The sequence below is a fragment of the Schistocerca nitens genome, chromosome 4, assembly GCF_023898315.1.
Source record: "Schistocerca nitens isolate TAMUIC-IGC-003100 chromosome 4, iqSchNite1.1, whole genome shotgun sequence".
NCBI lineage: Eukaryota > Metazoa > Arthropoda > Insecta > Orthoptera > Acrididae > Schistocerca > Schistocerca nitens.
Genome location: NC_064617.1, coordinates 615,824,922 through 615,847,687, shown reverse-complemented (window position 1 = coordinate 615,847,687; position 22,766 = coordinate 615,824,922). Strand labels below are relative to the sequence as shown.

The window sequence follows — 22,766 nt, the reverse complement described above, 5'->3', positions numbered from 1 at the left end:
ACATATCAAATCTTATTACAGCTTAATTGAAAACAGCTGTTTGAATCAATCATCATATTGATATTCGACAAGCAAACAAGACAGGAATTTTACAAGAAGGGGACAAGCTAAGATCAATATTCTGAAGGCTGGAGGAGAAAAAGCAGATTAGAGCTCAATGGTGCCAAGAGATAACAACTACACAGCATCTCTCCCTTATAATGTCTTGCTAACAAGTTGACAGAGAGAAGGATCCAAAACTCATAAAAGATTATGTGTGTCTTATAGGGATACAGGCATTGATGCTGTCCTGGACACATCGAATCTGCCCTTACGTATTTTTGATCCAGTGAGTCAGGGGTGCCCCATTTTACTAGAAGGGTGCTGTTTGGCACCTGCTGTCTGTTTTGGCGTGTAAATGAGTTAGTCCTGCCTATGCTTTTTTAAAGAGAGGATTGCAAGTGTGCATTCAGTACACAAACAAGAATAAAAGACATTACTTTACAGAACTGAAATAATTCAGATATTCAGGGGGATGGTTTTACAGTATGGACGACTATAAGGAACTTACTAACAATGGCAAACTAGATTCAAAAAGTGTTAAAATACATGGATGTGACTACAGAGTGCAGACCCAGATCTAGGGGGACCAAACTGGGGCATCTGCTCTGGGCGGCATTTTCAGGGGGATCCAAATTAATATTCTCAAAGAAAAAACCTTATTTCACAAAGCGCCTAGCATCTAACGCACATTGATCTATCCATTATTCATATGACTTTGAAACGCATACCTGTTGGTTTTTGAACACATTCCAAGTTGATTTCCGAACGAATCATACATTGATTTCTGAATGCATGTAAAGTGTACGTGATGACTCAGCCAGGGGAATCCCCATCGCATCTAGAAAAAGGGGATGATGCTATACGAGCTGAGCCGTATAAACCCGCACAAGTGAATGCCAAGCGCTGTTTGTTTATGTAGTTGTATCGTTGTGTGAATGATAAGCATTGTTATTGTTACCAGCAAAATCCATAGATTCAAACTACCAGAGTGGAAATAAACAACTAACAGGAACAACAAAAAAAAATTACATATTATCTTCTTGGTGTACCCTATAAAATGAAATTTTGACAGAAATTTTTTGCCGGATCACTACACTACTAAGGGCCAGTTGAAAAGTATATGCTGTATATAGGGTCATCAAAAAAGCCTTTGGAGAAAAAAGAAGCAGCTATAGGAACGTCGAGAGATATCACGCCAGTACCATGCAAAGAAAGTAAGGATGAAAGTTGGATGAAATGTACGTGGTGTACCGATAAAGTTCGGTGAATGGTGTCGTATCTGAACGGCAACTTGGCGCATGTGTACGTGCGTGCGCATAGGTCTTCAGAGACTCGATACACGGCATGCACTGTGTGTGATTGGCTGTGTAAACATACCATTTGAACGTAGTCAGTGTGAGAGGAATTGTCACAGCGCAATGGAGCCACGTGTAAACATAAGTTCTGCTACAAATTGGAGAAGACTGCAACGGAGACACATTGAATGTTGGTGCAGGCGTGCGGGAGGGACGCCGTGAGCATAAAATATGTTTATGAATGGTTTAAAAGCTTCCGTGTAGGGAAAAAAACTGAGGATGAGCCAGGTTCAGATCGGCCATCGACAAGCAGAACCCCAGAAAAGATCGCGAAAGTGCGACAATTGCTGGCACAAGATCGGCGACGGACTCTCAGATTGATTGCGGAGGAATTGGGCAGTAGCAAGGACACAGTGCACACGATCGTCTGCGATGATTTTGGTAAGTGGAAGATCTGCTCCCGATTTGTGCCGCAAAAGCTCACAGACGAGAAGAAAGCAAAACGGATTGAAACCGCTGGTGACTTCTTTCCATTTGTGACCAGGATCCATCGTTTCTGAACACCATCGTCACGGGAGATGAGACCTGATGCTACCAGTTCGACCCGGAATCAAACGGCAATCGATGTTATGGTGTTCACTGTCTTCCCCGCGATCAAAAAAAGCCATCTGCAAAAATCCTAGGTGGAAACACAACTAATAGCCTTCTTCGACGACATCATCATCCACAAAGAATTTGTTCCTGCAGGTCAAACCATTAATGCTGCATTTTACCAGCCCGTTTTGAACCGATTGCTACGGCGTATCTGGCGGGTTCGGCCAGAGTTGCACAGGACTGCAAAATGGATACTGCCCCATGACAATGCCCCTGCACACTGCGTGATCCGTGTTTGACAATTCCTGGCTCAGAAGATGGTAACTGTTCTTGAACACTCTCCGTACTCCCCTGAAGTGACTCCTGCGGACTTCTCCGGTTTTCCCACTTGAAGGCGGCCATGAATGATGAACGTTGTGCGGACGTGAATGCCATCAAAGATCGTGTGACACCCATTCTGCGATCGAAGTGTGTTGTAGCGGGTGGCGACTATTTTGAAGGGCAATAAAGAACATTTGTTTGTATCCTTTGTTTTGTTTTGTTTAGACACACCAATATAAAAGGGCAGTATAAAGGAAAGAAACTTGAAGACTTGTTATGTGAAGGAAAGAGGAAGTAGATGAATATAAGATGGAACGAGAAATACTGTGAGAAGTACTCGACGGAGTAATGGAAGATTTGAACCGACTCAAGGTATCTGAAGTAAACGAAATTCTCTCAAAATTAGTAAGGTTCTTGGGAGAACCAATCTTGGAAAAATTGCTACACCTGTTATTTTATGCATGCTGGATCTTGTCGAACTATGCAGCTGTTAAGGAGTATTGATGAAGTATCCAGCCAGCCATAAATATTTTTTGAATGCTTTATTTAAAAATACCGTTACCAGTTTCATGCTACCATGCCCACCTTCAGTGGCAAACTTGTTTTACTTATGTTACTATATTTGTTGACAATGTGTCATCCACTCCAGCATCTTCTTCTAATGAATGCCGTTTCGTCCTACTTTGACTCTTATGCAATTTGAAGATGATGCAAAAAGTATCTCAACAAACCACTGTGGCTCACAGACACCTCACATACTCTTTATGTCAATTGAGGTGTCATACTTGAGTCACTTGATAGAACGAAAGGTATTAGATCCGGAAAAATTCAGTGGCCAAGGCTCGACAGATGAGTTTTTACCTCCTCTGTTACTATAACAGCTAATTCTGACACGAGCTTCATATTCTATACAATTATCATTATATTTTTAAAATTTTGTTTCTTTTTAGTAAAGTAGCAAGCGTTTTCAAAAAGTGGAATGTATTTATTCTTTCAGTGTGTTATATGGAGCTGGTTGTGATATGCGTTGTGTGAAACGGCCTTCTGCTGGATGAGAAAGGACATGGGTATGGATGTCATTAAGATTCAGAACTTGTTGAGAAGGAAGGGAAGAGTTATGTTAGAAATTGCAAATTACGTGGCATGTTTAGCTGCCATTTCACAATTTTGTACTCTCAACGTGTAAATACCTTTTGTTTCAACTCAGTCACGATACGGCTTAGCAAGTGTTTTCACACCGGTCTGAGTGTTTCAGTCTCTTTTAGAAAAAGAAAAATTGTTGTGTTTCAGCTGTACAGTTCACGGTAATATTTTTAATTTTATAAACAGAGAGCTTTTTCCATCTGAATTCAGTTGATAAATCTATTGACACAAAACTATTTTATTCTTCGTTTTTAACTTTCAAACGGACAAGACAGTGACTAGTTAGACTCTTTCCAATAATTTGCATCACATTTGTCATTCATGGGTTCTGTTTCTTTCTACAGCCTTTGAGAAATAACAGAATCTGCCGGAAACAGTGACAAATAGTGAGGGCCCTGGAAGGAATAACAATAGACTTTTTAAAAATTGTCAGTGGCCAGTACTTCATGGTCAACGAAGTAAGTGCGACACTAAACCAAGGCATTTCATACTAAGCAGATATCACTCTAAGTAGTCTTTGCTACAAGTGTTCGAATAAATTTGCAAAGATATGAAAGCAGTATTTAAAGGGCTATTGTATACAGTAGATGAATCGGAGCGAAGCGAGAAATTTACGTTTTGATTTCCGTCATAATTTTGAAACAACGTCTATAAACAACTAAGAACAAGTTACGGTGGAGTGATGGCATGTCGTTCTTAAGCAAATCAGGAGATCTAACCTCGTTTGTGCGCGATATACAAATCGCCGCAAGTAAATATAGTCGAGAAAAACCGTCCTGCTTGTTGACATGCGCTGTTTTGGATGTAACAGTGGTGTTAACGTAACAGTGTCGTGAATTAGTGTCGTACCTCAGCGTAATGGTGTTCATCACTTAATTTGAACGAATTATTTGAGAGAGATGTTAGAAGGCTTAGTCGCCTGGGTGTTAAACACCTACCTGGGCAAATACGTTGAGAATCTGAACACAGATCAGCTTAGCATTGCACTATTGCAAGGTAAGTTCAGTTCGTCGATTGTCCGTTCCTAGCGACTGATTGATATATTTATGTTTGCCCGGAACTTCAGAAGCAGACATCTTTATGACGGCTTGCTTATTTATGTGAGAGCATAACATTCACACAAATCTTTCTTCACCATGTATCAGTTTTTCCAAGATTTAATTTTTGAATAATGCTAGTGCATGCATAAAGTAACGTGATTGCTAAATTTCGGGTCGGTTCAGGAGACTGCGAAACTTTTTTGTTCCTCAGCGTCTGAGTATAGCGATTTTATGTATTGATTCTTTACATGATGTTGGCAAGGAATGTCTTTCACAGCGACACTGAATTCACAGCAGCAAGTTTATATTCCTCTATATACTTGTTTTGCAGGGCAGTCAAGATGTTACATGAAGACCAAAAACTTCCTTCTTGTCGTTTTTGATATTGCACTTAAAGTTGGAGTATCCATTTCTTGTCTTGGTACAAATTTTTAGCATTATACACGATGACGTTGTCAGGGGTGGGACTCAACCCAAGTCAAGCCTTATACATGGGCGGCCCATTGTAAACTTTAGCCAGTGAATGTGATAAAAACGTGACAAATAACTAACATCCCATATTCATAAGTTTTAGATAAAAAAAAAAAAAAAAAAAAGACCAGCTGTGAAAGAACCATCACATCACAGTCTTAGCTTGTGGTTATATTAGGTTTCATTTTAGGCTAACATAGCTAGTTATTTGTTAATTTAGGACAGAACTGTGTGTCAATATGGGAGGGGGGGGAGGTGTCAAAGGTCAGGAATATTGTGAAATGTTTGTATAAAGATGTTATGACCACCTATTACCTCTAATTGACAATTCATTACTGTTGTCTCACAGTGTTAGTTTGGCTGTCAGCTGCAATCAAAATATCAAGTGCTTTTTTGTGTAGGCTATGATTTGTGAAGAATGGAAAGAAGAAAATCAATTTCCACTCTGCGATAGCTGACAGTCTAGGCCAACATATGTGAAGTATTTGAAGAATGATCAGTTTTCTGACCTGATTGTCATGGCATACATGCACAGTAGCATGAGAATATTCCAAACTGTCATTCTCAGCTGCACCAATCCCTAGAGGAGACGTGAATGGACTCACTTCATACCTCAGTGCCTGTTTCACATGTCTTCTGTAGGACTTTCTGCATTTACATTTGTGTATTATGCTGGAGTTCTTAGCCACATTCGTCTGACCGTTTGATCCACATGTCAACTTGCACTGGAAACGAATCTGAAATGCTGCTAACTTACGAACACCCTTATTATCTTTCATGGTGGATTATTGTTTTTTATGGATATGTCTGTTGCATCAAAGGTGCAGAGTTCAAGGGGTTTTGTAGTAATGGCTCATTGGGATATAAATGCGTACCATGCATGTCCAGTATTAATATATACACATGCTGACATTTTCAGATCTATTTTACCACTTGCAGTTCAATCATGTGCTACTTACGATACCTTGGGAACCAGAAAGAATCCATGCACATTCCGTTGATGCTACTTTGTTCTTTGTATGTGCACCTAAGCTACGACTATTGTGTTGAGATATACTTCAAACCTGTTAAACTACTTGTCATCGTCGTCGTCATCTTGGATAGTTTCCAGCCTCTGGCGGGGTCTGTTTGGAACATAGGCCTCTCCATCGCCTTCTGTCTTGCCACCATCTCTCTGTCTTCACCTTGATCTGACAGTCTTCTCCTTTCTTCTGGACACATTCCTCCACTCCTTTCAGCTATCCATCTCTCAGTCTTCCTCTTGGTCTCTTTCCTTCCAGTTTCATCTCGTGTATCCTCCATTTGCATAACATGCCCATACCATCTCAGCCTTGATTTCTCTGTCTCCTCCGGGTAATGGTTCCACCTTCATTAACTCTCTGATCCTCTCGTTTCTTAACCTGTGTATCTTTGTCTTTCCAATACTGTTCCTCACTAGCTTGTACTTTCCTTGTGTCTCTTCCTTTCCCAACCCAGGTTATGGATGCATATGTCAGGATCGGGACATAGTATGACCAGTATGTAACCTTTTTACAGATTCGGGGTACATCCTTGCTCCGTATCAGGCTTCTGACACACTCCTGAAATGCTTCTGCTTTTCCTTTTAAACTACTAATTTGAGGAAAATCAAATGAAGGAAACTACAGGTAGGAATGTCAACAATGTTGGAAAAGACAGGTTGCTACTTACTGTAAAGAAGACACGTCAAATTGCAGATTGACACAGTTAAAAGACACTTACAAGCTTTCAGCCACAGCCTTTGTCAGTGAAAGAGTCACACACACACACACACACACACACACACACACACACACAAACACAAAAGCAAGCACATACAACTGCTAACTCCAGCATCTCGGGTTGGATTGCAACTGTCTTGTGGGATGCAAGCCACCTGTGAAAACAGCCATGTCATTTACGTGCTCTCCTGCATTCCTTGCACAGCTTTTTAAACTTGTATGACTACCAACCAGCTGTCCTCCAGGGTGAATGCCCACTGCCAAACTGTGGCCAATAGCAAAGTAGACCACCCTGTGGCACAACATGCAGCTGAGCATAGTAGTGAAGCCACTACCCAAGCCATCTGGATTCTTCCCTCCACTGCCAACTTTTCTAAACTGCGCAGGTGGGAGTTACCCGTACAACACATTCTCCGCTCCTGGAACTATCCTGACCTCGACCTTTGGTAACATACTGTCCCCACACCCTCCACCCAACAGCAGTTTCCACTCCCTCTGTCCTAATATCTCCTCCCCATTCTCAACTCCCATTCTACTTATTTGAGGCCCTCTGCAAACACATCTGCCCGTCTCTCTTTTTTGTTCCATTTCTCCCCATCTCCCTATCCTGCAACTTCCTGATGCTGCACCTGTTGTGAGCCTCCACCAGACAGTGTTCCTCTCTCTCCCCACCCGTACACTACTATCCCCGCTCCTTCTTGCATCCCACTAGATAGTTGCATTCCGGACTGAGATGCTTGAGTTGGCGATCATGTGCTTTTGTGTGTGTGTGTTTTACTGATGAAGGCTGTGGCTGAAAGCTTTATGTAAATGTCCTTTAATTGTGCCTGTCTGTAATTTCTTGTGTCTTATTTACAGTAAGTAGCAATCTATCTTTTCATACATTGTTAATGTGAGAAAAATATGTTTTAATGTAGCTTGTGGTTGCATAATTTTGCATTTCGTAACAATCTGGTAATGGTAATTCACATTAAAGGATACTCAACAATGGAGTTGCTAAATAAAATGTGTCTTGTGTGGCTCTACCAAATTTGGTGGAGTAAAATGTACTTGCAGGACTGTAATGATAATGGTGAGTGGGATATAGAGGATAAGTTTTCCATATGCTTAGTGAGGGAATAGGTTTAACAGGATGGTAATTTGCATTGGTATTGGGATATTTTGTATTTTAGATCTGCAGTAGGGCCTCACTTGGAAGGCATGTGTATATCTTGTGAAAATAACCTGCCTCATTTAAAGAAATCTCAGGTGTTTGTAGTTCTTGGAGAGGGTCAGGTTTACTTGGTATGGTCTAAGGATCTGGTGGTTGAAAGAGTGTTTATTTATTGCTACATAGAAGTTTCTTGCAATATGACAGAATAGAATGTGAGATAGGATATTTGTACGTGAATTAGGCCAATGAGATGTCCCCCGTCTAATTCCGAAGATTCTTTGGCAGTTAACATATTAAAGACATTTATTAGCCTTGTTTTCCTGCTTTAGACTGCCTTGACAAACATGACTTAATAATGGTCTAACAGCCTTTAAAATTGTATTTGATGGTGGCATAAAAGCCAAAATCTGGATAGTAAAAAAAAAAAAATGGTTCAAATGGCTCTGAGCACTATGGGACTCAACTTCTGAGGTCATTAGTCCCCTAGAACTTAGAACTAGTTAAACCTAACTAACCTAAGGACATCACAAACATCCATGCCCGAGGCAGGATTCGAACCTGCGACCGTAGCGGTCTTGCGGTTCCAGACTGCAGCGCCTTTAACCGCACGGCCACTTCGGCCGGCGTCTGGATAGTACAAAAGATAAATATAATAATATACAGTTAAATGATGGTTTATTCTTTTAATATGCATTTGGAACAATTGTTGCTTCTGGCTCAGGAGAGACCATTCTGCATCTGTTTACGAGAAACTCATTTTAAAGTCAGCGAGACACCTGCATTGAGGGTCTCCCGCCCTTACAGGAAGTATGTGCTTACTGGAGACAGGGCTAAGGATGGGGTGACTGTTTTCATTGGTGACAGATGCCACTCCTCTTCTGTTGGTTTTAACATGGCTGTACGAGCAGTTGCAGTGAACGTTCTCACATCAGGTTGAATCACAGTGAGTGTGTGTTCTTTATATCTTCCACCTCGTGATCCATTGGATGCAGATGCACTGACAGAGTTCTCCCAGGCATACCCCTTCCCATTCCTCCTCATACGTGACTTCAGTACACAAAATATGCCATGGGGCTTGTCTTCCACATGCCCCAGGGGTTGAATTTTTGAGCACCTTAACCATTTAGAGTGTATTTGCCTTTTGAACTCTTGTCAGATGACATACTTTTCTACAGCTACAGGGTCATCTTTAGCCAATGTCTTACATTTTTGTTCCCAGTTCTTGTAGATTCAGTTCAGGGAGGAGCAACCACATATTTGCATTCCGGAGACTACTTTCTGGTGTGGATTCACCTGCGGACTTGGATGGTGATTGAAAGGAGACTGCATAGATGGATGCTTCAAAAGGCAAATTAGTTGTAATACAGTCAGCAGGCAGTTTTCAAACAACTGGGATGTATCTATCCATTCTTCAGATGATAGCCTGTTTCTTGGTGGAACAAACGATGTTGTCTTCACTTCCTCTTCAAATAAAGTCCCAACGCAACATACGAGCTGCAGGCGGGTACAATAAAAATGGTTGATGCCGGCTGCAAACATATCTCAGCCAACTCTTATTCTCCTCTTCTTTTCTAGTGAAGGGCCTTATCATCCACATACTTCCTCCAGTCATCCCTCAACCATTTCGCCAGCCTTCTCCAGTTCTGCACTCCTGACCTTTTTAGATTTGTGTCTGCATCATCCAGCCATCCCAATTGTGGTCTCCCCACTGGGTGACTACCCTCTAGCCATGCACTTAGCATACCCCCAAGGGCCTCGCCGCTCTTTGGCGGGTTCGTGCTTGGCTACCATGGGGCCCCAGCCTTTGCAGCATCTTTTCCATTCTATGTTGCATGTCCACCCCCTCCCCTGGGGCACATGTCAGGAATGTTGTTGCAAATGTGTTCTGCATGTTCAGTCGCCAATATTGTAACAGTCACTCTGCTGTCTTTCGTTCCTTTTCTTTTTTTCCTCCTATCCTTCCTGCACTTCAGCAGTTGAGTTTCCTCTTTCTCCTCTTCCTGTGTGCTCCTGAAGGCCAACCCACACATCAGACACATAACAGGTGGCAGGCTGACGCGTAATTCACAGCCCCGTGTTAACAGGTAGGGTTCGTAAGTACCACATGGAAAAGGCCAGCCCAGGGAAGGATGATTGCATGTGCTGCTACCTTCCTAAATTGTCAATTGATCCCTCTGTCAGGTGTTCGGGAGGTGTAACCTGGAGGTGTGAACAATCATCTAAGGTGGGTGCGCACCCTTCTGAGTTGCGGGGGGGGGGGGGGGGCAGTTGGAAAGAGCGTGCCATTGGAGATGCTGGCAATCATGGGGGATTTTCTCTCGATGAGCCAATCACCTTCACAGTCAATGTCTATGAAACATAAACGGAATGAAGCTAATGATTCAAAGACCCTTCCAGCTGCACCACAGTTCCTCACGGTTTCACGATGGCCAGTCCTTTGCAGTGGTAAATCTGTTTATTATTCAGAAAGGTGTTGATGCCATTACGAGCCCTGTGAAATCCTGCTCTCGTTCATGCAATGGCACTTTGCTTTTGGAGACTACTTCTGATTTTCAAGCACACCTACTGCTTGCCGCCTCACTTCTCCATGGCTATCCTGTTCTTGTTGAGGCCCGTAGAACTCTGAATTCTTCCCATGATGTTATTTACACTAGGCTGCTCGATGGTCTGACAGAGTCCGAAATCCAGTCTTACCTCTCTGATCAGGGTGTCATTGCCGTCCATCAGGTGATGAAAAAGGTAGATTCCTCCTTAGTTCTCATCCGCACTCTTTTTCTCACCTTTGATAGAGTGGTTCTTCTGTCCAAGATCAAAGCAGGCTACGAAATTATCACAGTCCAACCATACACTCTGAACACGATGTGCTGCTACCGGTGTCATCATTTTAATCACATTAGAACATCTTGTTGACACCCAGCCAAATGTTTAACCTGTGGTAGGGATGTGCATGAGGGCAATTTTTCACCTTCTTCTCCCCACTGCATCAACTCCGATGGCGGCCTTGCTGCCTCCTCTTGGGATTGTCCCATGCATTTTGTTGAGTGGGCTGTCCGGGACATCTGGGGAAAGGAAAAAGTGCCTTACCTAGTTGCTCGCAAGTCATTGGCTTGTTGCTAACCCTGCATTCTGCTGGCACTTACAGTACTGTTCTTATTACCTCTCGCTCCATGAAGGACATGGCCACGCAGACATGGGACCTCAAATTCAGTCTCCCTACGGGTTCGGGGGTTAGAATAGGCCCGAGGTATCCCTGCCTCTTGTAAGAGGTAACTGAAAGGAGTCTCTTACTTCTTGGCCCTATACATTCAGGTCCCATTTTATGGTTTGACCTGCCACTTTCCAAATTCTACAGAAGTGTGGGCCACACGGGGGAGGACACCTTAAATGGTGTGTGAGTTATCCATAGTGCCCTTAGATTCAATCTCCTGAACCTCTTGTCATGGCTTTGCATCTCTACCTGCAATTCAACTATTTGGGCGAGGACATTTTTTCATAGTATGTCATCGTCTTCCATTGTCTCCTGTCCTCTTTCGCCCCCATTTCTCTGCACCCAATATCCAGCATGGTAGCCAGTCTGTTGTGGGGTTGTCATGTACCCATTTGATGGTAGCCCCCTGACAACACAGTGATGGCACTGCTGATGCCTGAGCTGTAAACTCCCCACTTATGCCAAGGAGTATGGGGCATCAGGACTCCTGGCAACTGCCATCATACCAGGTGGCCTTTGCTGTGGCTGGTGCCCGTGGGGAGAGTCCCTGATCGGAGTGGGTGGTGTCAGGGCGGATGACCCGCCATGAAGCATGGGAGGAATGTAGGGCTAGAGAAAGAAGAGAGCCATATTCGCCTCAGTTTTTAGTCAGTAGCAGAATGGACAGGGACTCCTTCCTACGTATGAAGCCTCAATTTTTTGTTGAACAGCTTGAGGATAAGTTTGGGGAAGAGACAGTACTGTCAAAGATGAGAAGCAGTGCAGTCTTAATTCAGACAGCATCCCCAGCCTCGCTTGTGACCAGCTGGGTGATATTCCTGTTTCCGTCACTCCCCATAAAAGGCTTGAATGGTCCAGGGGATTATTTTCCATCATGACCTCCTCTTGCAGTCTGACGATGAGCTCTGTGCCAATCTAGTATGGCGGGGTGTTCATGTCATCCGGCGCATTTACAGGGGACCCAAAGACAACAGGATTGCTACCGGTGTCTTCATCTTGGACTTTGAGGGTGATTCATTGCCTGAAAAGGTCAAGGTGATGGTTTACCGCTGTGACGTTAAACCGTACGTCCCTCCTCCTATGCAGTGCTTTAAGTGCTGGAAATTCGGGCACATTTCTTCCCACTGCACTTCCAATGCTACATGTCGAGACTGCGGACGACCACTGCATCCAGATACTGCCTGTGCACCTCCTCCCACTTGTATCAGCTGCGGAAAACAGCATGCCCCCTGCTCGCCAGACTCCACAGTACTCCAAAGGAAGTGGAAAATTTTGGAGTACAAGACCCTGGACCGGTTGACTTACCAAGAGACTAAACATCAATTTGAACTATCATACACCATTCAGTTGATGTCCACATACACTGCAGCTACATTACCATTGAAATCACAATTACCAGTCTTACCATCCACTGTGCCATGAACAGTGGACCCTCCGGGCCTCTAGAATACATCTGCCCCCTTGGTGGTAGGGGGAAAACCTCCTTCCGTTGCTCCCAAAGTACCTACTTCAGGAGCAAGGGGGGCCCTCCCCCTCCAAATGCAGGGGCATCAGTCCCCTCCCTCGCAGCTGGAGAAGCAACAGCCTCCTCCAGCTCCTCTGGTGTGGAAGGGGTCTCTTGGGACCCTCTCTCCCAAGGTCTCCACTAATGCCACAGCGGACACTCGTCAGTGGCTGAAGGAGCCAAAAGCTGCTGGACGAAGAGCTTCACGGTCTTCCTCTGTGCCTGAAGCTACTTCAGAGGAATCCTCCCAGCAAGCCCCTAAAGAGAAGCAAGAAGGCAAGCAAACAAAGAATTCTGCTAAGAAAAAGGACCCTCTAGTGGCCCCAACACCACCACTCCCTACCAATTTTGCACCTGCGGATAAGGTGGAGATCTCAGCATCCCCTGAGGAACTGGATCTCACTGATGCCTCATGTGCAATAGGAATGGATACAAATATTCAGTCAGTGGCAGCAGGTGACCCTGAGGCATAACCAACCTTCTTTTATGCTTCATGCCTTTCCGGTCTCATGATGACGTCATCCTCCAGTGGAATTACCACGGTTTTCTCCACCACCTGGCTGAGCTACAGCAGCTGTTAAGCTTTACACCTGCTTTCTGCATTGCCGTCCAGGAAACCTGGTTCCCGGCAATGTGGACCCATGCCCTTTGCGGCTATAGGGGATATTACAAGAACCGTAGTGACTATAATAGTGTGTCAGGTGGAGTTTGTGTCTATGTCCTGAACTCAGTATGCAGTGAACCTGTGCCTCTTCCAATCCCTCTGGAAGCTATGGCTTTCAGTATAAGGACGATGCAGGAAATAACTGTCTGCAACGTATATCTTCCTCCTGATGGTGCAGTACCCCTGAACACATTGGCTGCACTAATTCATCAACTCCATAAACCTTTCCTACTTTTGGGAGATTTTAGTGCCCATAACCCCTTGTGGGGTGGCATTGTGCTTACTGGCCAAGGTAGAGATGTCAAAACTTTCCTGTCTCAACTCGACCTCTGTCTCTTAAATACTGGGGCCCACACACATTTCAGTGTGGCTCATGGAACTTACTCAGCCATTGATTTATTCCTCTGCAACCCAGGACTTCTCCCATCTGTCCACTGGAGAGCCCACGATGGCTTGTATGGTACTGACCACTTTCCTATCTTCCTGTCACTCCCCCAGCACCATTCCCCCAGACGTCTACCATGATGGGCTTTAAACAAGGCAGACTGGGAAGCTTTCACCTCTACCGTCACCACTGAATCTCCCCCACATGGTACCATCGATGTGCTAGTTGAGCAGGTCACTAGAACGCTCGTTTCAGCAGTGGAAAACATGATCCCTTGTTCTTTAGGGTGCCCCCGGTGAAAGTCAGTACCTTGGTGGTCGCCAGAAATCGCTGAGGCCATTAAAGTGTGTCGGCGAGCTCTACAGCGACATAAGTGGCACCCTTCCCTAGAGCACCTAATAGCTTTTAAATGGCTCCGTGCCTGTGTTCACCAGCTTATACGAAGACGGAAACAGGCATGTTGGGGGAGGTATGTCTCGACCATTGGGTACCATACGTCAGCTTCTCAAGTCGGGACGAAGATCAGACCTGTTTGTGGGTACCAGACCCCGACAGGTTTTACTGGCATTAACTTCAATGGTGTGGTGTCTGGCGATGCAAACGCAATTGCCGAGCACCTTTCTGAGCACTATGCTCGAGCCTCCACGTCAGAGAATTATGCCACAGCATTTCGCACCCTCGAACGGCAGATGGAAAGGAAAGTCCTCTCGTTCACTGAACGTCACAGTGAAATCTTTAATGCTCCATTTACAGAGTGGGAGGTCCTCAGCGTCTTTGCCCATTGCCCTGACACAGCTCCTGGGCCAGATTGGATCCACAGTCAGATGATCAAACATCTCTCATCCAACTACAAGCGACATCTCCTTGTCATCTTCAATCAGATCTGGTATGATGGCATCTTCCCATCACAATGATGGGAGAGCACCACCATTCCAGTGCTCAAATCCGGTAAAAGCCCACTTGATGTGGATAGCTATCGGCCCATCGGCTTCACCAATGTTCTTTGTAAGCTGTTAGATCATATAGTAAGTTGACACGACCTGGTGACATCATACCTTTGCCACCTTATATGAGTGGGGTCTCCAGGGTCCACTCCTCATTTTTATCCAAAATTTCCAATTGCTCTGTACTTTCCATGTCCAAGTTGGTGCCTCCTGTAGTTCCCTCCCCTCCCCTCCCCCATATCCAGGAGAATGGGTTCCCACAGGGCTCTGTCTCTGTATTGAGTGTATCTCTATTTTTAGTGGTCATTAACAGTCTAGCAGCAGCTGTCGGGCCATCGGTCTCACCTTCTCTGTATGCAGACGACTTCTGCGTTTCGTACTGCTCCTCCAGTGCTGGTGTTGCCAAGTGGCGCCTGCAGGGAGCCATCCACAAGGTGCAGTCATGGGCTCTAGCCCGCGGCTTCCAGTTTTGAGCCGCAAAGTCGTGTGTAATGCTGTTCTGTTGGCATCTTACCATTCATCCAGAACTTTACCTTAATGACAATCCATTCACTGTAGTGGAGACATTGATTCTTAGAACTGGTTTTCGACACCCGATTGGCGTGGCTTCCTCATCTTCGTCAGCTGAAGCGGAAGTGCTGGCAGCACCTCAAGGGCCTCCACTGCTTGAGCGACACCAACTGGGGTGCAGATCGCTCTACGCTGCTGCAGCTCTACAAAGCCCTTCTTCAATCCCGCTTTGACTATGGGAGTCTGGTTCATTGAATTTACTCAACCCAGTGCACCGCTGCGGCATTCGACTGGCAATAGGAGCTTTTAGGACGAGTCCGGTGGCCAGCATCCTGGTGGAGGCTGGAGTCCCACAATTGCAGGTTAGGCATGCATAACTGCTCGCCAGTTGCACACATTCATAGTTTCCCTGAGCATCTGAATTACCATCTCCTTTTCCCATCCATGGCAGTTAATCTCCCGCATCGGAGGCCCAGGTCAGGTCTTAAGATTTCGGTTCGTGTCTGATCTCTTCTGTCTGAAGTGGAGTCCTTGCCTTTACCATCTATACTCGAGGTCCATTCACACACCTCCATGGTGTACACCTAGGCTGAAGTTTTGCCTGGACCTTTCAAATGGTCCTAAGGACTCAGTTAACCCCACAGCTCTCTGCTGTCACGTCCTCTCGATTCTTGACATGTACTGGGACCATGAAGTGGTTTACACTGACAGCTCGATGGCTGATGGTCATGTTCGCTTCACTTATGTTCAGTGAGGACATATTGAACAGCACTCCTTGCCAGATGGCTGCAGTGTTTTCACTGCAGAGCTGGTGGCCATTCCTTGTGCTCTTGAGCGCATCCACTCATGCCCTGGCAAGTCTTTTCTCCTCTGTACTGACTCCTTGAGCAGCCTACAAGCTATTGACCAGTGCTACTCCCGCCATCCTTTTGTAGCGACCAAGGAGGCCATCTGTGCCCTGGAATGGTCTAGTGATTCCATGGTGTTCGTGTGGTCCCCAGGCAACAAACTTGCCGACAGGCTGGCCAAACAAGCTACATGGAAACCGCTTCTGGAAATCGGCATCCCTGTAACTGACCTGCGATCATTATTTCGCTGCGAGGTTTTTCAGCTTTGGGAGACGGAATGGCGTAATCTCAGTACGCACAACAAATTGCGTGCCCTTAAGGAGACCACGAGTGTGTGGAAGATCTCCATGTGGGCCTCTCATACAGACACTGTGGATCTCTGCTGGCTCCGCATTGGCCATACGTGGCTAACACATGGCTACCTCCTCTGTCGCAAGGACCCACCCACCTCAGTGTCACTGTGGCTCACATATGACTGTCGTCCACAACTTGCTTGACTGCCAACTTTTAGCCACACTGCGGCGGACTTTCAACTTTCCCAGCAACCTACCTTCGGTGTTGGGTGACATTGCCTCAACAGCAGATTTAGTTTTACATTTTATTCGTGAGGAGGGTTATTATCGTACCATCTAAGGGTGGGCATTTAGCCTTCTATCTGAGGTCATCACCCTCCCTCCATTTTATCTCGGTCACACTTTCTTTGCATTTGTTTGTCTTTGTGGTCATTTTCTCCCTACATGCATTCATATCACCTTGTCTTTTTGGGTTGGACATTTTAATGTGTTGAAGAGTGGCTGGCTCATCCTCTTTTATTATTGTGATCAGCGAGCTCTTACCGTATGCTCTACGGTTTTAATACCTTCTTCTTCTTTTCCTTGTGGTGTATGTTTTCCCCATTTTTTGTTTGTTCCATTCGTTTTTGTTTTAGGTGTTGTGTTGGGTGTTTTTGTACCTTGAGCCTTGCTTGCGTCAGGAAAAAGGGACTAATGACCCTATAGTTTGGCCCCTTTGTACCCAAAACCAACCAACCTCTGAGGTTGTGAAATTGCACAGTGTCAAGGTAGCACCACCATCTCCCTGTCCAGCTATGCAACAAGAGAACAAACTCTCACCTCAAAAGATGAAGCCTCCAGCTACACAACTGGTAGGCCAGAAAGGACGAAAGGAGTACTCCTGTGAAGACTTCCTATCTCCCAAACAATGCCTGAGTCTTCCTCTACTAACCAGAAAGGTTTGAAGAAGTCCAACAAAGGCAAATGACTTCAACGACTCGAAGATCCTGTTCGATGGTGTTGCCATGTGATACCTTAGCCCAGTCAGCCTCCGTGTCGCCAGTGCTCACCACCAACTGCTTTTCTGCATTGGATTCCACAGACCGACATCACAAGTAAGCCGATGCTTTTTTGGACCCCATGGAGCAGGATCCTCCTGCTTCTGTGCCCTGTAGCAGTGAGTCTCCCCAGGCTATCACTCAGCAGCCACCAAGGTGACACCTCTTCATTTCATCCTCATCATGATTCTCTTCCAGTGGAATGTTCATGGTCTTCGGAGGATTTATGGCTGCTTGTAGCATGACAGCATCCCCTTATACTCTGCCGTCAGGAAACAAAATTGTGTTCTCATGATCGCTTTGAGCTTTCATATTTCTTCCCGGTTCGTTTTGACCTTCCCCCTGAGGTCAGCATTCCATCTCATGGGGGTGTCGTGCTTCTCATATGGGATGACGTTCATAGTCAACCCATCTCCCTGACTACCCATCTTCAAGCTTTTGCAGTTCGCCTTTTCCTTCCTCGCCTGACTGTTTTCCTCTGTACCATTTATGTCCCTCCATCATTCGATGTCACCAGGGCAGACTTCCTTCAGCTTATTGGGCAGCTATGTCCCCCATTTCTGCTACTCTGTGACTTTAATGCGCATCATTCCCTTTGGGGTTCTCCCAGAACCTGTTAGAGAGGTGCCCTCTTGGCTGATCATCTTAATCAATTCAGTTTCTTCTGCCTTAAAACTGGAGCACCCACATTCCTTTGTGACTCCTCACACACCTATTCCCATGTGGACCTATCCTTCTGCACTGCCCAGCTTGCCCATCCTCTCTCTCTACTCGAGCGACCATTTCCCATGTGCTATCCATTTGCTGACTCTTACCACACCTGCGTGCCCACCCGAATGGCAGCATACTGAGGCTGACTGGTGGCTTTACTTCTCCCTGGCGACCTTCGAAGAACAAGATTTCCCCAGTTGTGATGAACAAGTGGAACATCTCACAAGTGTTTTCCTTACTGCTGCAGAATGCCTCATTCCTCGGCCTTCCTCTTTACCACTCCATGTCCCAGTCCCTTGGTGGACTGAGGCATGCTGCAATGCAATTTGCGCATGGGGACGTGCTCCCCGTGTTTTTAACCTTCATCCTAAAATGGCAAACTGCATTCATTATAAACAGATGTGTGCAAAGTCCCACATTCTTTGGGAAAGCTGGATTTCATTCACTAGTTCTTTTAACTGTTCCACCCCTTCCTCTGTCATGTGAGCCAACCTCTGATGGCTCTCTGGGACCAAGGTCCATTCGCCAATTTACGGCCTGATAGTAACAGACGATGTCATCGTGGACCCTATTACTATCTCCAACACCTTTGGCCGCCATTGTGCGGAAATTTCAAGCTCTTCCCACTATCGCCCTGCCTTCCACCATTGGAAACGAGCAGAAGAGGTTCAGGTGATACCCTTCTCTTCTCATGATTGAGAGTGCTACAATGCCACCTTTACTACGAGATAGCTAGGTCATGCTCTCAGTTCATCCTGATCCTCCACCCCATGGCCAGACGCTGTCCACATTCAGATGTTGCAGCACCTTTCTCTTGCAGGCAAGCACTTTTGGCTTAATACGTACCACCACATCTGGGCAGAGGGCACGTTTCCCGGATGTTGGCGTGAAGCCCGTCATACCCATACCTAAGACCGGGAAGGACAAAAACCTTCCTTCTAGCTGCCACCCTATCTCTCTCACCAGCTGTGTTTGCAAGGGGATGGAACATATGATTCATGCTCGGCTGGTATGGTGGATCATGTCTTGCAATTTACTAACAACTGCACAGGGTGGATTTTGAGTGCACCATTCTGCAGTTGACCATCTTGTTACTTTGTCCACCCATGTCATGGATGGTTTTCTTTGGAAATCCTAGACTGTGGCCCTTTTTTTCGATTTGGAGAACTCCTTTGGAAAACTGCTATCCTCCGTACTTTTTACATGTGGGGCTTCCTTGGCCGCCTGCTGTGTTTCCTTCAGGAATTTTTAAAAGACTGAGTGGGTTTTGACTTGTCGGGCACCTTTATCCAGGAAACCAGAGTACCTCTGGGTTCCGTACTGAGCGTCATCCTCTTTGTTATCGCCACTAACCCTATAATGGCCTGTCTCCCGCTGGGCATCTCTGGCTCCCTTTTTGTTGAAGATTCTGCCATCTATTGCAGTTCTTCATGAACCTGTCTCACTGAGCGGTGTCTTCAGTGATGTCTTGATTGTCTTTACTCCTGGAGCATCGACAATAGCTTTGTTTCTCCCACCTTCTTTAAATCTTGGGCCTGTTGCTCTTCCATTCATTGAAACTATGAAATTCCTGGGGCTCATGCTCGATAGGAAACTCTGTTTGTCCTCCCATGTGTCTTACCTAGCAGCCCGCTGTACGCGGTCCGTCAATGTCTTGTGTGTCCTGGGGTGCACACCGAACTATCTTCCTCCATTTGTACCAGTCCCTTGTCCATTCGCAACCAGACTATCAGTGCTTTGCTTATGTGCCTGCACGTCCAACCCCGCTGTTTCCGACTCAACACTATCCACCATTTTGACATCCGTTTGGCCACTGGTGCCTTTTACACTAGCATGATTGAGAGTCTGTATGCTCAAGATGCTCGACTACCACTGTCCTATTGTCATAACTTTCTCCTCATCAGGGTATGTATGCCATTTGTCTGCCATGCATGATCACCCATCCTATGCCTCCTCCTTTGATGACTCCTTTAATCACCAGTATGGGGCATGTCCCTCTTCTCTGTTACCTCTTGGAGTCTGCTTTCGGCACTTGCTCTGGCGGCTCAGCTTTATACTACCTGCAACTTTCCCATTGGGTGTGAATCCTTTACCTCTGAGGCTTCATGAAGTGGCCCATGGTAACCTTGGCCTTCATTCGTTTCCTAAGGATACTATTCCAGCCTCACTCTGTCGCCTTCAGTTTCACGACCTTCCCATGGAACTTCACAATAGTACATTTGTGTACACTGATGGCTCTCAGACTGAGAGTGTGGTGTCAGGTGTGCCTTCGCCATTGGAACCCATGTCTTTCACTGTAGGCTTCCAGCACACTTTTCAGTATTTACAGCTGAGCTCTTTGCCCTGTATCAGGCCATGGAGTTCATCTGGCAACTCGTCTCTTCTATTGTGTGCTCTGCTCAGACTCTCTTAGTGCCCTTCAAATACTGTGTGCACTAGTTCTTACTCCCCTCCCCCCGATGATCTCTATGTTGCTGTCTGTCAGCAGGTAGTGTCTTTTTAGCCATTGCCATTTGTTAAGCGGTTCTCCCCCACCGCTTTGTGCTCATTGCCCTCAGCCTTTGACAGTCCACCATTTCCTAATGGAATGCCATTTTTTTTAACCACTTACGTTTCCAATTGGATCTGCCGTCTGAGTTATTGGCTGTTTTAGTGAACAACGTGTGGGCTATTGACTGAGTTTTACTTTCTAATTGCCGTAGCAGTATGGCAAAGGACATTTATTCTTTTATTCAAGACCTCCATTTCTCTATGGTTTGTTTTATCAACCTTTCTCCACATCCCCAATTTTATCTGCCCTCTCTTCCATTGATTAGGATTAACGTGTTGTTATTTTTAACTCCTCTCTTTGTCTTCATGTTCTACAGTCCCAACATGGGCGCGTATGACCCTAGTTGTTTTTGCACACTAAAACAAAACAAAACAATGCACTTAGCATTGTCTTTGGCACTTGCTGTTCTTCCAACTCTGCACATGCCCCAATCAGTAGGAAAAGCAAATGAAGGAAAAATAGTAGGTGAGTATGGAACGAGGGAAAGAAATGAAAGAGGGAGCCGCCTGTTAGAATCTTGTACAGGACATAATTTAATCGTAGCTAACACTTGGTTCAAGAGTCGTGAAAGGGCTTTATATGTGGAGGTTTCAGATTGATTATATAATGGCAAGACAAAGATTTCTAAACCAGATTTTAAATTATAAGACATTTCCAGGGGCAGATGTGGACTCTGACTACAATTTATTGGTTATGAATAGATTAAAACTGAAGAAACTGCAAAAAGGTAGGAAATAAAGGAGAAGGGGCATGGATAAGTTGAAATAACCAGCACTTGTTGAGAATTTCAAAGGGGGCATTAGGCAGCGGTTGATTAGAACAGGGGAAGAGAATATGGTAGAAGATGAATGGGTAGCCTTGAGAGATTAAATAGTTAAGGTCGCAAAGAATCATAGAGATGAAAAGACAAGGTCTAGTAGAAATTCTTGGATAACACAAGATATATTGAATTTAATTGATGAAAGGAGAAACTATAAAAATGCGGCAAATGAAGCAGGCAAAAGGGAATACAAATGTCTAAGAAATGGATAGACAGGAAGTGCAAAATGGCTAAGCAGGAATGGCTAGATGACAAATGTAAGGACATAAAAGCATATTTCACTAGGGGGAAGATAGATACCGTTTACAGGAAAGTCAAAGACGCATTTTGGAGAAAAGAGAAGCAGCTGTATGAATGTCGAGAGCTCAGATGGAAAACCAGTCTTAAGCAAAGAAGGGAAAGGTGGAAGGAGTATAAAGAGGTTCTATACAAGGGAGATGATCTTGAAAGAAATATTATAGAAAGAGAAGTTGATGTAGATGAATATGAGATGGGAGATATGATAGTGCGAGAAGAATTTGACAGAACACTGGAAGGCCAAAGTTGAAACAAGGCCCTGGGAGTAGACAACATTCCATTAGAACTACTGATAACCTCGGGTTACAATTACTGATAGTGGCCGTGACAAAACTCTTCCATCTGGTGAGCAATATGTAGGATGCAGGCCAAGTACCCCCAGACTACAAGAAGAATATAATAATTCCAATTCCAAAGAAAGCAGGTGCTGACAGGTGCAAAAATTACCGCACAAACAGTTTAATAACTCACAGTTGCAAAATACTAACATGAATTCTTTAATACATAATAATGGAACAAACTGTTAGAAGCTGACCTTGGGGAACATCAATTTGGATTCTGGAGAAATGTAGGAACACGTGAGGCAGTACTGACCCTATGATTTCTCATAGAAGATAGGTTAAGGAAAGGCAAACCTAAGTTTGTAGCCTTTGTAGACATAGAAAAAGCTTTTGACAATGTCTACTGGAATACTATCTTTCAAATACTAAAGATGGCAAGGGTAAAATATAGGGAAAGAAAGGCTATTTACAACTTGTACAGAAACCGGACAGCAGTTATGAATCAAGGCGCATGAAGGGAAGCAGTGGTTGAGGGGGGAGTGAGACGAGGTTGTAGCCCATCCCTGATGTTATTCTCTCTGTACATTGACCAAGAAAATTTGAAAAAGGAATTAATGTTCAGAGAGGAGAATTAAAAATTTTGAGGTTTGCTGAAGACATTGTAGTTATGTAAGAGACAGCAAAGGACTTGGAAGAGCAGTTGAATGGGATGGACAGTTTCTTGAAATAAGGTTCTAAGATGAGCATCAACAAAAACAAAACGAGGGTAATGGGAAGTACTTGAATTAAATCATATGATGCTGAGGGAATGAGATTAAGAAATGAAACACTTAAAGTAGTAGATGAGTTTTGCTATTTGAGCAGCAAAATAATTGATGATGGTCGAAATAAGAGGATATAAAATATAGACTGGCA

The 22,766-nt window shown here is 44.9% G+C and overlaps 1 protein-coding gene across 1 annotated transcript in view; it reads left to right on the top strand.

The window, feature by feature from the left end:
• Positions 1-3,942: 3,942 nt before the first annotated feature.
• The window catches only part of LOC126251307 (intermembrane lipid transfer protein VPS13D), a 520,493-nt gene continuing 501,669 nt past the window's right edge, over positions 3,943-22,766 (top strand). Inside the window, 1 exon segment of the mRNA XM_049951633.1 lies at positions 3,943-4,391. Coding sequence (XP_049807590.1) covers positions 4,295-4,391 — 97 coding nt within the window. The 5' untranslated portion in view covers positions 3,943-4,294.